The following is a 15,642-nucleotide window of genomic DNA, read 5'->3' on the forward strand; positions in this document are numbered from 1 at the left end:
AATTGGCTGCACTCTGCTTATATCAACCCACAAACATATTCGCACGTCTAGTTCTGACCTTCCAGTTGCAAAAACTTCACTTACATCAGTGGGAGTTCAAGTACAATGATGGAGACAATAAAGAAAACACAGGGCTGCATAGAAACCGGAATCGGTGGTACTACTACCACATTTTCCTTTTCTGTTATAGAGCAAATGGACGAGATGAAATTTTTCAAGCCAGCTGTGATTCAATATTTAATTAACTCATAATCACTAATAACTAACATTCCTGTTGTGATACAAATTGAAAACAAATCTGAATTAAACCTAATAATCAACGAATGGGTACTGAAGTACTGCAGTGTAGTGGTTAAAATATGGACTTGGAAAAATAACAACATATAACTTCATACTCTTTCAGTTATCATAAATCCTTGACTGGGATCAGTAGTAAACACAAAAACCCTCAATTTTTAATATATCAAGTAGAACTGGCTAATAATTGACATTCCAACTATTCATATTTCTCTAATTTATGCCCTTCATAAACTTCCTGCTTTATCTACTTATATTCTCAGGGTATTAATGAGCAAAAACTGCAGAGTAATAGAAGAACAGCTTCCTTTACCCAGCCATAACGGAACCCAGAGTATCAGTATGGCCTAAATAGCCAAAATCCAAGACAAAGCATTAACAGTGGCTGATTTTGGTTTTACATATGTTTTGCAGAGAACTTGTTCTGACAGATATAGAAGGTTCCATGGTCAAATGTGTTTGGGAAATGCTAAATTAAACAAAATCAACCAGATTTCTTTAATGAAAAATGTTAAGGAGCTTTTAATATACTAATGTAGCAGGGTGACTCTAAAGTTATTGTGGAACTTCTGTGTGTGTGCAGAGTATCTTGTACAGTGGTGTTTCACAAACATGCTCTGAGAAATGCTGTTACAGCTCATACCTACCCACCTCAAGTATTTTGAGCATAGCTTAAAGGCAAAAATAAGTGACAAGAAGTCGAAATAAAGCTGTTGCTGCATTTGAAGTTTCAGTATGCTCAATTACATAGTCTATCAAAGCACGCAGAATCTCTAGTGCAGAGAAGTGTCATCACTATCAGACTGCTGTGAGAAAATACCTACAATATTTGGAGATTAATACATCAGCTTGTGCCCTTATGATACACGGCTGAACAGTGGCACCTGGGAAAGAGGACAATTCTCACTGGGGTAATTTATCTCTGAAATTTGAACACCCACTGCCTATTCATCTATGTGCAAAGGATGACTGAATCACTTTAGCTTCTCTACTGTATATGTAAAAAACCATCAACCTTGGAAATATAAAAGAACTCTTGAGCTTGCCCATCAATTGTGTAAAGGAAACACAGGACCATGAATTACAACTAAATTCTTAATGAGCTGTAATTGTGATCAAGCTACTGTCCCTGCCCACAGGTGGAGCCAGAGGAGGGCTAACGGTTTCCACATCACATGGCTGGGTTACAAGAAGTTTTGTGTTGGGTTACAGAGGGCTGTGCAAACATCTTGAAGCCAGGTTGCCAAACAGTCTTTAAGAGAATCACAGTCCCCAGGTCTGAAGTAGTGGTGTGAAAATCTTGAGGCAGGATAGGAATTAAGGTCAAAAGATGGATGCAACAGATTTTTTTTTGAAATAATGGATCTTTGACAGAAGTTTCTACAATTTTTGGCAACCCGCTCCAGTACTCTTGCCTGGAAAATCCCATGGACGGAGGAGCCTAGTAGGCTACAGTCCATGGGGTTGCAAAGAGTCAGACGCGACTGAGCGACTTCATTTTCTTTCTACAACTTTAAATGCTAAAGCAAGTTAGGGCTCCCTCCTTTGTTCCACTTTTGTGAGCTAAAGGGACCATCATTCATTTGTGGTTTGGCTACTTTGTCATTCACACATTCCATTCAAGGGTGTGCTCTCTGGATAGATTCCAGAACTTCTGTAGTAATCTGGTTGTTCTTGGAATAGAAATAGGCCATCAACCTCAGCTCTGTTACTCATGACTTCCTCTGACAGATAATTCCTTTACTGCCTAGCTATTGATATATCTGTTTGGACTATCTTCTACCCTCAGGAACCAAAGGTATTTTATATTATTTCTTCCTCAATTCTCCACATCTTTATCTTATATTCCCAATTCAGATATACTGAAGAGAAAGGAAAAGGAGGTTTTTTTACTATGATTCTGGCTACTTTCATATAAATAAGCAGCAGTATAATAAACATTAATATAATTTGTTATCAAATAGCTAATATTTATATGACATTTACACTATAATTAGAATTTTTGAAAGTCAAATTGCTATGTACTCAAATCTAAGATTATAATAATTATTATACTATCATAGTACCTAACATTGAACATTCACTGTATACTAAGTTCTGTTCTAAGCAATTATACATATATTAATTAATTATTTCTCAAAATAATTCCCTGATGCAGGTACTATTACTTTCCCATTTAAAAGATGATAAAACTGGGGCACAGAGAGATTAAGTAGCTCGCATAAGGTCACACAGCTAGTAAGGTAGAAAAGCTGGACTCTGAATTCATGCAGCTTGACTGCAAAACCTGTGTCTTTAACCTCTAAGTAAATAAGATAAATTATTTTGGAAAGTAAATATATATATATTCTCCTTTATTGAGTTTCTCTGCTGTCCAAAGAAGCTGATTATTAAAGCTCTGCCTAGAAAACATAAAGTCCTCTTCATTTTCCCTGGAACTAGCACACTGAAAGAGACTCAGCATACAGGGTTGTTTATTGAATATATAACTCCATTCAAATACCCCACAGCTAAAATAGGTGTAAAGGAACTAAAGATTTTTAGTTCCTATTTCCTTTTATTATTAATAATACTATGACGTTTCTTGTCTTTTATTCATTTAAATGTTGGTAGTCCAATAGACAACTCAGGTTCAAATAGAGAAGACAAGGTGTAATATACCATCCAATCAGAATCAATAAGTTATTTTAGGACCTTTGAACAGAGTTCCCAGGTATTTCTCTTGACCAAGAAGGAAATTTTTCAAGGAAAGCCAGCCTTTCTACATATACAATCAGGTACTCTGGCAACTCTGCAGATGAATAAATGTAATTTTCCCTAAAAGGTCAATAGGGTCCAAAGATAGTTCTAGCAGGAAACTACTGACAAAGTTACCTTCTTAATTTGAGGATTGCTCAGCTTTCCAGATGGCACTAGTGGTAAAGAACCCATTTGCCAAAGCAGGAGACAGAGAGATGTGGGTTTGATCCCTGGGTTGGGAAGATCCCCTGGAAGAAGGCATGGTAACCCACTCCAGTATTCTTGCCTGGAGTATCCCATGGACAGAGGAACGTGGTGGGCTACAGTCCAAGGGATCGCAAAGAGTCGGACATGACTGAAGTGACTTAGCACACATGCATGCACAGATTCTAAATGAAGATATTAAATACATAATACAACTTGCCTGTGCTGGTCTGCTTAATGCCAGCCAAGCATCTAATCTGGTATTTTCTATCATCTGTACAGGCTATTTTCCCCAGACTGGAAGGATAACTCCCTAGTCCACTTTCTTAACAGAGGATATTTTAAACAAATAGTTACATCATCTTTTATTTCACTATGTGACCTTTTCATTTTCAGAATTTCTAATTGGTTCTTTTTTTTTTTATAACCACCTGCTCTTAGTCATCACTCTTGTTTTGTAAGTTATTATTTTTATAAATATTGTTCTTCCTTTCATTTATTTGAGAATCTACACACACTTAAAATAATTTTTTAGCTTGCTTGATAACCTTGGTTTCCCTTGGGGTAAAATTTCTATTGTTAGAGTTGTTTTAACATTAGTTTTCCTTTAAAGTATTTGTTTTCATGCCCATTTGTGTCAGTGAATATTTTCTTACCTATGTTCACTCCTCCATGTCTGACACTGGTTACTTCCACCTGACCCTCAAGTTTCTGGGATTTAGAACCAAGTCTTAAATTAGCAACTTGGTGCTCTCATTCAACCTGGATATTGCAAATTCAGTCCAAAGCAGCTGGTAATGTGCTGTAATTTTCAGTATTGAATCTGTATCTGATCTCTCCTTTCACCCTAGCTGTAGGTTCTTCAGTCTCTCTTAGCAGAAAAGCTTTTCCTTCTCAATCCCTGTAAATTCGTATTCTCCTGTTATGCTTAAGGGTTTTTTGTTTTTTGTTTTTTTTTTTTAAACCACTCAGGATCAGAATTTATGGCTACCACTTCTATTTGTGGTCTGGATCCCATCATGTCTGTAGGGATTAAAGTGTTTCCATTATATCTCAGTTCCAGGTATATGCTCATTCTCTTTAAGGAAAGCTAAAATTATGTTATTGACTCAATACTTAAGGAATACTTACCATATGCCACCCATAATTCTTTGTATGGAGAAGAAAGTAATGAATAAAATTATGTTCTTCTAATATAAATAACTTTTTTATTCTCATTATGCTTTTGAAGATACGGAGTGGTTTTTGAGTAAGGAGAGTAAGAAATATATTTTGACCAGATGGCTATCTTGACCAGATGATCATCTCTAGCAATCTTCATCAGAGGATGCTCTTTTATACCATTATATTTCCTTACTTTCTACAACATAAAATAGTACTGTCTAAGCTTATCTGATCCTAAGTTTCATCTAAGATAATTAATAAGAATGCAGAACAGAGGGCTTATTACATACTTATGGGGTCAGAATATTCACAGAAAGAGCCTGGAAATGTGGAAGTGTTTAATTAAGCTTAAGATAAGTCTTACAGAGAAGTAAGCTGAAAAAACACTGTTACAAAAATATATAACTATATAAATAAAAACATCATCAAATCTACAAAGAAAGAAAAACTAATCTGTTCTGTTAAAAGTAGTATTATTTATTAACCTAAAAGAATAGTGAAAATGGAAGCAACAAAAATTGGAGAAAAATTTTGGCTTGTGATTCAATTTTCAGAAGCATTAATACATTCCAGAACATATGATAATCTAATTCAAGGAGTGTTAAAAACTATATTCCAAAATTAAGTAGTTTGATGATTCCTCTCCCATCTGTGTCCTCTCATAAATAATAAGAGTAAGATAATTTATACAAAAGTTTACTCATTATTTAGACTCTTTCATTGTGTACTCAGATAAAAATTTATGACAAAAAAAGGGTTGAGTAGTTAATATATATTAACACACAAATTTCTGCTCTTATGACTCTTAACAGCATGCAAAAGATGAGATGTCATTTTTAAATAATAGAACTATGAAGATATTTTATATATTTATCATGTTATTCTTAAATTAGAACAAGGTTACAATAAAATTAAAGTAGAATAGAGCAACACTGTGGATAGAAAGTGTTAGTTGCTCAGTCATATCTGACTCTTTAGGACCCTATGGACTGTATCCTGCCAGCCTCCTCTGTCCAGGGGATTCTCTAGGCAAGAATACTGGAGTGGGTAGCCATTCCCTTCACCAAGGGATCTTGGCAACCTAGGGATCGAACTAGGCTCTCCTGCATTGCAGGCAGATTCTTTACCATCTGAGCCACCAAGAAAGCCCATGCTACTGGTGATTCTATAGTGACAAAAGAAGACATACATAGTCATCCAAGTACTTAAATGTAAGATAAATACTCCTTTTAATAACACTTTAAAACTTAGTAGATCTAAAATTATTTAAAGTATGTCAGTTTAGTAAGATCATTTTAATAGAGTATTTTGACAGCTAGAGTTACCATTTCATTCTAAAATATTGGTAAAATAATTTTTAATATTGGATAATGATTATGCTAATTTATTAATATCAGGCTAACAGTATATTCCCTACATCTGCAAACAAACTATACTGCTAAAAATGAAAACAGTATATTTGACATAAACATTGATAACAAAATATTATGTTCTCACCTATAGAGTCAGGCAACTGTTGCAACATATTGGATGACAGTAAGAGGTCCTCCAGGGCTTCACATCCAGAAATGTCCATGTCAACAGTTTCTATTCTGTTTTTTGACATATCCAGGTATACCAACATCTTTAACTTCCCTATAGACTTGATGACATTGAGTAAACTCAGGGTTAGTGAGAAACTTTCAGGAAATACTTTAAAGTTGTAAAAACTACAACACTGTAAAATTAATTTCAAAAGCAAGTGCAACAATAATAAGTATTGGTGAGAATGTGGAGAAACTGTAACCCTCATACATTTCTAGTAGGAATGTAAAATTATGCAGCCACTTCAGAAAACAGTTTGGCCATTCCTCAAAATGTTAAACAGAATTTCCATATGACCTATTAATCCCTAGGTACATGCTTAAGAATGAAACATTTGTCCACACAGAAACACAAATATCCAAAGCAGTGTTATTCAAAACATTCAAAACATGGAAACAACCCAAATGTCCATAAACTGATGAATAGATAAACACAATGTGATAAATCAATAAGCTGGAATATTATTTGGCAATAAAAAGCAATAAAGTACCAATGCATGCTACAAAACGGATGCACCTTGAAACAAATGCAGCAAAAGATTCCAGTCACAAAAGATCACCTATTGTAAGATTGTACTTATATGAATTGTCCAGAATAGATAAATCTATGGAATCAGAAAGTAGACTAGGGTTGCTAGAGGCTGGGAGGTCAGGGGGAAGGAAATAATTGCTAATGGCTTTCAGGGTTTCTTTCAATGGTAATGAAAATGTTCTAAAATTAGATTGTGGTGATGTTTGTTCAATTATGTGAGTATTCTAAAAACCATTGAACTGTATACTTCAAATAGATGAATTTTATGATATGGGAATATATCTTGCAACATAGATATGTTAAAAGATAACAACAACAATCTCAAAGTTGCCAAAGACTTAAATGAATATAGAAAAAAAAGGAAGGAAGAATGGGAGAGAAAGTTGTCACCCAAACAACATATGCTGACATAATGATGCTTATAATTTCAAATGCATGAGAAAGGTATTAAATCACGATTTGAAGTTTACCCTACTAAGCAGAATCAATATTTTGTTCATTCAACAGTCCTTTTTGAGGATCTACTACATACCAGAGCTTGTATTATATACTGGAGAACAATCATGAATATCTTAGCTAAGTATGGGGAGACACTTGTCACTATACAGACAGTCTTTCTCTTTAAGGTGCTCATACAATGAAGGAAACTGCCCAATAAACAAATAATTATAAAACCCTATGATATGTGCAATAAAAAAAGCCTGTAGAGAATGCCATAGAGGCACAAGGCCACAAATTGGCTGGAAGGCACTGCTTGTCCAGAAAAAGAGAATTTGTACCTGGAAGAGAGAATAGCGCAGAGAAGCGTGAAAAAGGGAGTATGTTTGAGGAAGAGTGGGAAATTCAAAGTTACTGAATATAGTGGTGAAGTTAAGCATTGGAAGAAGTCATCTGTTAAAAAGCCTTACCTTTCATGTGAGGGTTATTTGAACTCTATCTTATTGGCAAGGAGAGCTATTCAAGGCTTTTAAGATGGTGAATAACATTATTAGATATGTATTTTGAAATAATAATCTCAGGGAAATGTGAAGGGAAGATTCATGACTAGAGTTAGAGGAGAACTGAAAGGATCAGAAGGATCTGGAAGCTGTGTAGCTAATGAGATGAAAAGGACCTGAGTTAAGGCAGCAGAAGTGAGGATGAAGTGGGGATGGCTCAAGAAAAATTTAGAAGTGGAATGACTGGATTAATAACTGATTTCTGAGGACAGGGGTGGAATCAGATCTTATGGTGGGCAAGGGATAAACAATGGTTATTTAGCTTGGACATGAATTATGGGACTTAGAGCAAGACCAAATTCTTCATTTTCCTTTTCTATAAGGGCATGTTTTGCAAATAAATGTCACACACATATCTGTGTTCAATGGTTCACCTGCTTGTTTGTCTACCTATAACACTTTGCTATACTGTCTCTACTTATTTGACAGAGTATAAGCAAATAAACACTACGTCAACAAATTAATTGCACAAGCACATACTTGGCACTGTGCTAAGTACCTTATACATATTACTTGATGCAATACTTTATGTTCTTATTGCTCAGAATGTGTTTTACACAGCAGCCATATCAGTACCACCTGGGAGCTTGTCAGAAATGTGGAATCGAGATCCACTCCAGACCCACTGGATTGGAATCTGCACTTTAACACACACTAAAGCTTAGAGGTTAAGTAATATCACACACTGGGTTCCCTGAGAAATGGAGACAAAGAGAAATTTTTGAGAGAGATTCTTGGGATTAATACCAGTGGAAAGAAAGAAGGAAGGAAGGAAGAAGGACTGGGCAGGTGAAGGTAGGCTGAGATGGTTCTGAGGAATTACTCAGCTGACTCTTCAAGTAGTACTGTAGCTGTCTTGAGGAGCAGTGAAGGGGCCAGAGCTTCACACTCTTGCACTGATTGATCACTGAATTGGTGGTCTCCTGGAATACAGTTATAACCCTACATGAGAAAGTTCTCTTCAGCTGGGGAAAGTCCTGAAGAGGGTGGAGAGTTGCAAGCAGTGTTCCCAGAGGTTGAGGGAATAGAATAAGCTCTTCATTCCAGGAGGATGACACATGACAAGATCCACCACAAGTAACATTCCAACATTGCCCCGTTAATAAGGAGTGGAGCTAAAATTTCAAACTCAATTTTATCAGATTATAGACTATAAAGCCTATTGATTAGATTAGCAATTCCTGACCTCTAAATCGCTTATTAACCCAGCTCATATCTCTAGCCCTGCTTCTTCCCTTGTAGGCAGAGAGTGTGAACACAGTCAGGGTAGGTGAATAGTTGCTAGGCTAGGAACTGGGTGCTCTGCATGAATCAGGCCAGAGGGCTGAGTTTCTTCTCATGCCTAGAAATACGTCACTTGGAAAAATATTTGTCACACTTCTTAGAGCTGTCCACCCCAAGGAACTATTATGCTAACTTAGCTCATCTCTTCTGATGAGCACACAAAGAATAATATACGTGTTTATGTTTGTGTGTGTGTGTGAGGATTTCTTTTTTTTGTTCCTTTATCATGAGAAAATTTCTTTTCTCTTTGAAGCTTCCTGAATTGCTATCTGTAGCACAACTCAATATGTTTGTGTGAAGTTTCTAAACATCTTTTTTTGGAAGCAAAATAACACTTCCATGTTTATTTTTGAGTGTTTCTAAACCCTCACTTTGAAGCACCTTATAAAGGCAATAATAGCCTGGAGTGATAAAGGTCTTTGTAGCCCAATGACTCAGAGTTCTTGAGGATATTAAATGTTACTCCAACATCCAGACAAAGAGGGATCTACAGATGAGCATAGAGCAACAAATTAAAAAGGGGAAGCCACTACAAGCAAATGGAGATATTGGAGTTTGCTGTTCAGTTATATTTTTATTGACTGATATTAGAGTGATAGCAAACAAATTTTTGTTTATTATTTGCTTCTCTGATTTGTGAAAAGTAAAGTGGAAAAATGATAATCCAGGCTTCTAAAAGTATTTTAAAATATATTAGCTTAATGTATTATGGTATGTGAACTAAAAACAAAAGGAATGTGCTTTTTTCTCCTGTATCTTATGACTCAATATTTAGAATTAATCCTTCTGTGAAACTGATAGACATGGGCTGAAGACTGTATTCAAGCTTAGACTTTCAAGGCCAAATGTTTCTAGGTAATTGTCTAACAACTCTTTGCCAGCCTTAGGCATTCAAAAACTACACCTGTTTAAGGGCAGGAGGCATAGGAGTATCCCATAAATATTCCCATAAGGAGTGTTACAAAATATGGAATTCAAGTATACTAAGTAAAGCAAGAAACCCAGTTAAAGATGGCAGTATATAAGAAAAAAATACTTTGTAACAGACAAATTAGACAGCACTATCTGTTTTACAGACAACTGAATCACTATCTTTACATTTAAATAATACATTGACTATGCAATTCATCAGGCTTCCCTCATAATTCAGTTGGTAAATCATCTGCCTGCAATGTAGGAGATCCGGGTTCGACTCCTGGGTCAGGAAAATCCCCTGGAGAAGGAAATGGCAACCTACTCCAGTATTCTTGCATGGAGAATCCCATGAACAGAGGAGCCTAGTGGGCTACAGTCCACGGGATTGCAAGAGTTGGACATGACTTAGGGACTAAACCACTGCCATGAAATTCATCTGCAAGGTTGGATTTTGGGAACAGAACGAATGTGAAAAGTAGGATAAGCCCAATTCTCATTCAGACCTTCTACTGATTCCCATAGCAAAAGCATTTGGAGCATCAGAGTAAGCATGAGCCTCTGAAGCTGGTTTGAATTACAGGTCCACCACTTACTGATGTGTGACCTTGGCCCAGTTACTTACTCTTTCTGTCTCAGTTTCCTCATCTATAACATGGAGTTGGTAATAAATTCTGCTTCACAGGGTTGCTCTGAGAATTTGGTGAGTCACTTGTAAAATATCTAGATACTGCCTAGCCCCTGATAAATGCTATGTAAGTAGTATTGAATAAATAAATACACTGCAGGTATAAACTTTTCCCACTAGACATGCATTCTGATTTCCACCAATGTGTTGGACATGAGTTTGAATAGGCTCTGGGAGTTGGTGATTGACAGGGAGGCCTGGTATGCTGCAGTCCATGGGGTCGCAGAGAGTGGGACACGATCAAGCAACTGAATTGAACTGAACCGATATACACCTTGAATATGGCACATATCAGTCTCTGCTATGTGTAGTAGAATATAGATATGTCTCTTCTGTTATATGCAGACCCCTCAAACAAATATGCTCAAGGTCATTGAATATATTATATTTGTAACTCTGACATGAGCATGGTTTCTAATTCATAGAGGTATATTTGTATATGGTTTTTAATAAATCAATAAACAGAAAATACGCATGCTTTTCTGTTTTGCATCTGTTAGGATAGTAGAAATGTATTCTTTTGGTGAGAGAAGAAAGTATATTTTCTCTAATCTTTTGTCAGATTTTCTTCTTTATATGGCCCCATGCTTATTCAAAAGAGAATAGCTTCCTCTTCTTGCTTTTGCAATCATTTTAAGATGTTTAATGTCAATTCAAACAAACAATCAAGTCTGGCTTTCGGAACACACATTGAAATCTCAGTGGCTGAAGAATTTATTCCACAACCAACTGCCCTGGCTACTTAACCCCACGCAAGAGTTTAGAGTGGCTTTCATCACTGAGAGCCTTCTAGTTGCTTTTTGTGTGTGTTGTTTAGTTGCTAAGTTGTGTCCAACTCTTTTGTGACCTCATGGACTGTAGCCCATCAGGCTCCTCTGTCCATGGGATTTGCCATGTCCATGGGATTTCCCAGGCAAGAATATTGGAGTGGGTTGTCATTTCCTCCTCCAGGGGATCTTCCCAACCCAGGGACTGAACCCATGTCTCCTGCATTGCAGGCTGATTCTTTACCATTGAGCCTTTTGGGAAGCCCTGTGTATGTGTATACATTCTTATACTTGAGGGCACGTGTCATGAGTGGCAAGAAACAGTGTTATATGGAAAGCCATTCTTTCACTGGATGGAAAATGAATGGTCACAGTGAGTTGATTAGTCCACCTACGATTCAGGAGATATTACTGAATTTTCTGTTAGAGAGGTAATTTGACTCTAACTTCCTATTTTTAACAAGTTATGTTCCTTGCGTTTTTCAAAAAATCAAATAGATCTACTGGAAATCACCTGAACTGAGAGAGAAATTTTTATCTTGTGGAAGAGCTCAAACAATATGAGTAGAAACCATTATCTAATTACTTATAAGAAGAAAATTGATTTTGTAAAACTAAGGCTTGGTATTATGTATAGCATTTTTTTCATATAACAATATAAATTTGTTCAGATTTGAAAAACAGTAAGTACAGAAAGAGACGAAATGTACTTCTAAGCATATAAGAAAAATCTTTCATATATGTTACATACTCATTTTACTCACCTATAACACACATAACACTCATAACATTCAATATTAAAAAACAAACTAGTGAAAAACACTTGATGGAATACTATTATCAAATGTTTAACTTTGAAATGAAAACACTGAGGTTTAAGATGCAATATTAACCATTATCAGTTACAATTAATATACAACGTAGATGCTAGACGACATGACATAATAAAAACTTACATACCCCAGGTAGCACTTGCAATGCATTATTATCCATCCACAACTCCCTTAAATTTTGTATTTGATCCAGAACTTCAGGCTGGGGGAGAAGTAGGGAGAAAAGAGAGAGGAGAAGAAAACTAAATTAGTCTTTTCTTATCACAGTATAAGATGTAATTTATTGGATCTGAAACTTTTATTTGGGAATCCAGTGTTAATCCTCTAACAAATTCCAAGTTTAACATATCTCTTCTAGCAAAACTAGTATTCCCTGAGATAGCCAACCTATAATTGATGTGTAAACCATTAGAACAAGAATAATAAAAGTTAAAATCTATTACTCTCCCTTAACATTATTCTCTGCAGTATTTATCAATCTCTGTCTTCTTCACTAGAGTATAATTTTTTGAAGGGCAGAATAATATTCAGTTTTTAATCCCTGTGCCTCAGATCCTCATAGTTTGCCATGGTACTTGGTAAACAGTAGGTTTTTAGCATAACACCATACACACAAACATCCTCTGCTCCATGATGTAATAATAGTATAGGAGCTTCCCAAGTGGTACAATAGTAAAGAATCTGCCTGCCAATGCAGGAGACACCCTGAGTCAGGAAGAGCCCCTGGAGAAGGAAGTGGCAATCCATGCCAGTATTCTTGCCTGGAAATTTCATGGACAGAGGAGCCTGGTGGGCTATAGTCCATGGGGTTGCAAGGAGTTTGACACAAGTAAGTGAATGAACACACACACACACACACAATAATAGTATAAGACCCACTCATTTTTTATCTTTTAATTTACTCAACAAAAAATTATTTATTGAATAATGGGGAGGCCTACTATGCATAACATACATTGCAGGATCCACAGTTATTCAAAGCTAGTCCCTGACTTGAAGTAGCTGAGGAGCTAATTGGGGAAATAAATGTATATAAATAACAAAATCACAAGGCATCATATGGGAGAAAAGAATAATGTAGAGAAGTTCAGAGAAAACAAGAGACAGAATATGATCAAGAGGTAACATACTGTGCATAATATATACTTTAATTCCAAAATTAGAAGCTGTCTCTAAATTCTATCTCCTGGGAAGCAGACTATTCAGAGGGTAGACTACTATTGCTGCCAGCATCATTTCTTGATTTATGATGACCTCTTCCTGATTTCTTTCCAGAAATTATCTCCCCTGCTCCCACTCTAAGGCCACCTGCTTCCCTTGAAGTGGATTCCTTTTTTTTTTAAACCACTCCAGGGAATTGACAATGGCTGAAACTAATTACTGCATTATATTCACCTGCCCACAGGGTTTGGCTCAAGGATCCATTCAGAGCAGATAAGAAGCAATGGTTCTCTGACTAGGTTTTATCCTTATTTAGTTGCTAAGCTGTATCTGACTCTCTTGTTATCCCATGGACTGTAGTCCGCCAGGCTGCTCTGTCCATGAAATTCTTCAGGTAAGAATACTGGAAGGTTGCCATTTCCTTTTCCTGGGGATCTTCCTGACCCAGGAATTGAATCCACATCTCCTGAACTGGCAGGCGGATTCTTTACCACTGAACCACCAGGGGAGAGGTCTCTGACTGGGACTTGGGGAAAAGACTCTTGTTCTTGTCTGCTGGATTTGAAACTGGAAGGGTACAGTTCTGGGGGCTTCAGGCACGAGGTAAGGAGAGCCTATTTGAATTAAAAGGTGGATCCTGATGGCATCATTTAAGCTTAGAATTAAGCCACACCTGTTGTTAGTCACTCAGTTGTGTCCGACTTTTTGTGACTCCATGGACGACAGCCCGCCAAGCTCCTTTGGAGAACTCCATGGAGTTCTCCAGGTAAGAACGCTGGAGAGGGTTGTCATTCCTTTCTCCAGGGGATTTTCCTGACCCAGGGATCAATCCCCGGTCTCCTGCATTGCAGGCAGATTCTTTACTGTCTGAGCCATTACCCTAAGTCTCCAACTAAAAAAAATTATCACTGAAATAAGATACAACCATAGTTCAGTAAAATTTGAGACCTAATGAGGAAACCTAGTATATTTGATAGGATATCAGTGGAAAAGAATGGAATGGTATCAATGTTAATACTGGACTATTGATAATTATGGGTCAGTAAAATACACTTCAGAGACTTCTGGACTACTTTGGAGATAAGTTTCTGATGCCTTTAGCCTGCAAATGCAATGGAACATGGTGCTATTCCTGAGAGAAGTTTCATTTGTAACAAGGATCAAAATCTAAAGTTTCAACTTGGAAAATAGTTAGGACTACATGAGGAAGGTGGGCGGTGGATTTTTGTATAGGAAAATATTCCCACTATTGCTTAGCTCATGGGGAACAGGGAGTGAACTACTCCATTGGAAAACTCTGTCTCTGTATCAGTCATATGGCATAATTTTTCTAAGCTCAGGCATCATGCAGACTTTAGGGGAAGAGAAAAAGTTGCATACCTTAGTTCAACACAAGTTTATGGAATAAGACAGAGGCTAGGGTATAAATTTGAAACCATGAGCATTATTCAGGAAGTCTAGCTGTGCTGTGGTAACAAATTAATCCTGAAATCTCAGTGGCTTAACAAACAGGATTACTTTTATTTCGTGTTCACTGTGGGTTTCTGCCCCCCACCAACCAGTCCTGTGTTACCACCAAATCAAGACTTTCAGAAGAGTCAAAGCAGGGAGAGGGAGTATGAGAAACTAGCCACTGCCCTTACAGATCTCAGGCTGGCAGTGACACTTGATCACTTCTTCTTATAGCTCATTGTCTAGAACTGTTTATACAGCCTGGACCTAAGTTTAGGGAAGGCTGGGGAATGTGGGAAGAATTCAAGGAATATTGGGTGACTACTAAGAAGAGTCAGACACAACTTTGTGACTAAACAACAACAGCTGCCCTTGCCACACAGTGACACCCTATGAAAAAAAAAAATGACAAGAATGAAGACATAGTACTTTCATAATTTAGTTATCCCTTAATTTTATAAGTGTTTATTAAACAGCTTCTAAGTCCAGGTACTTCACTAGAGTCATAATATGTGCTATGATCTCTGCTTTTAAGGAACGAACCCATGGTCTATTTCTTGAGCAAACATATAAAAAGCAATTATGTGACATTATGGGAATACAAAGAAGGAGGGGTCTATAATGCCATAGTATCAAGGGAAACCAGACATGGATTCCTGAAGCTGAGATGAGAAGGAACTGGTCAGAAGAAAGGAGAGGAGAGGAAGCATATTTTAACCAGAATCAGAGTGGTAAGAAACAGCATGATGTATGCAGGGGAACCATTGGCAGTGTGCTTTACTGAATTGTCAAGTTTAAGATGGAGTAACTAGTGTAAGCAGCAGAAAATCAGGCTAATAAAAGAGGTTAGGCTCTGTCAAGGCCTTACCTTTTGTTAGGGAGATAGGAATTTATCTTATGGGTCAAGGAGCATCACTAAAGGTTTTCTAAGAGGAAGTGATATTTTTTATTTATCACTCTGCATGCATGCTAAGTCACTTCAGTAGTGTCTGATTCTGTGTGACCCAATGGACAATAGCCCAACATGC

General features: G+C 36.9%; 1 protein-coding gene across 3 annotated transcripts in view; it reads right to left on the reverse strand.

Annotated features, from left to right (window-relative positions):
• The window catches only part of LRRC7 (leucine rich repeat containing 7), a 433,465-nt gene that overhangs the window by 144,474 nt on the left and 273,349 nt on the right, over positions 1–15,642 (reverse strand). For all 3 annotated transcript variants that reach the window (XM_055585502.1, XM_055585503.1, XM_055585504.1), the window contains 2 exons: positions 12,129–12,203; positions 5,902–6,046 (listed from right to left, as the gene is read on the reverse strand). In XM_055585502.1, the coding sequence (XP_055441477.1) occupies positions 5,902–6,046; positions 12,129–12,203 (220 nt within the window). The remainder of the gene's footprint in view (positions 1–5,901; positions 6,047–12,128; positions 12,204–15,642) is intronic.

Source organism: Bubalus kerabau, chromosome 6 (assembly GCF_029407905.1).
Source record: "Bubalus kerabau isolate K-KA32 ecotype Philippines breed swamp buffalo chromosome 6, PCC_UOA_SB_1v2, whole genome shotgun sequence".
NCBI classification, from domain to species: Eukaryota; Metazoa; Chordata; class Mammalia; order Artiodactyla; family Bovidae; genus Bubalus; species Bubalus kerabau.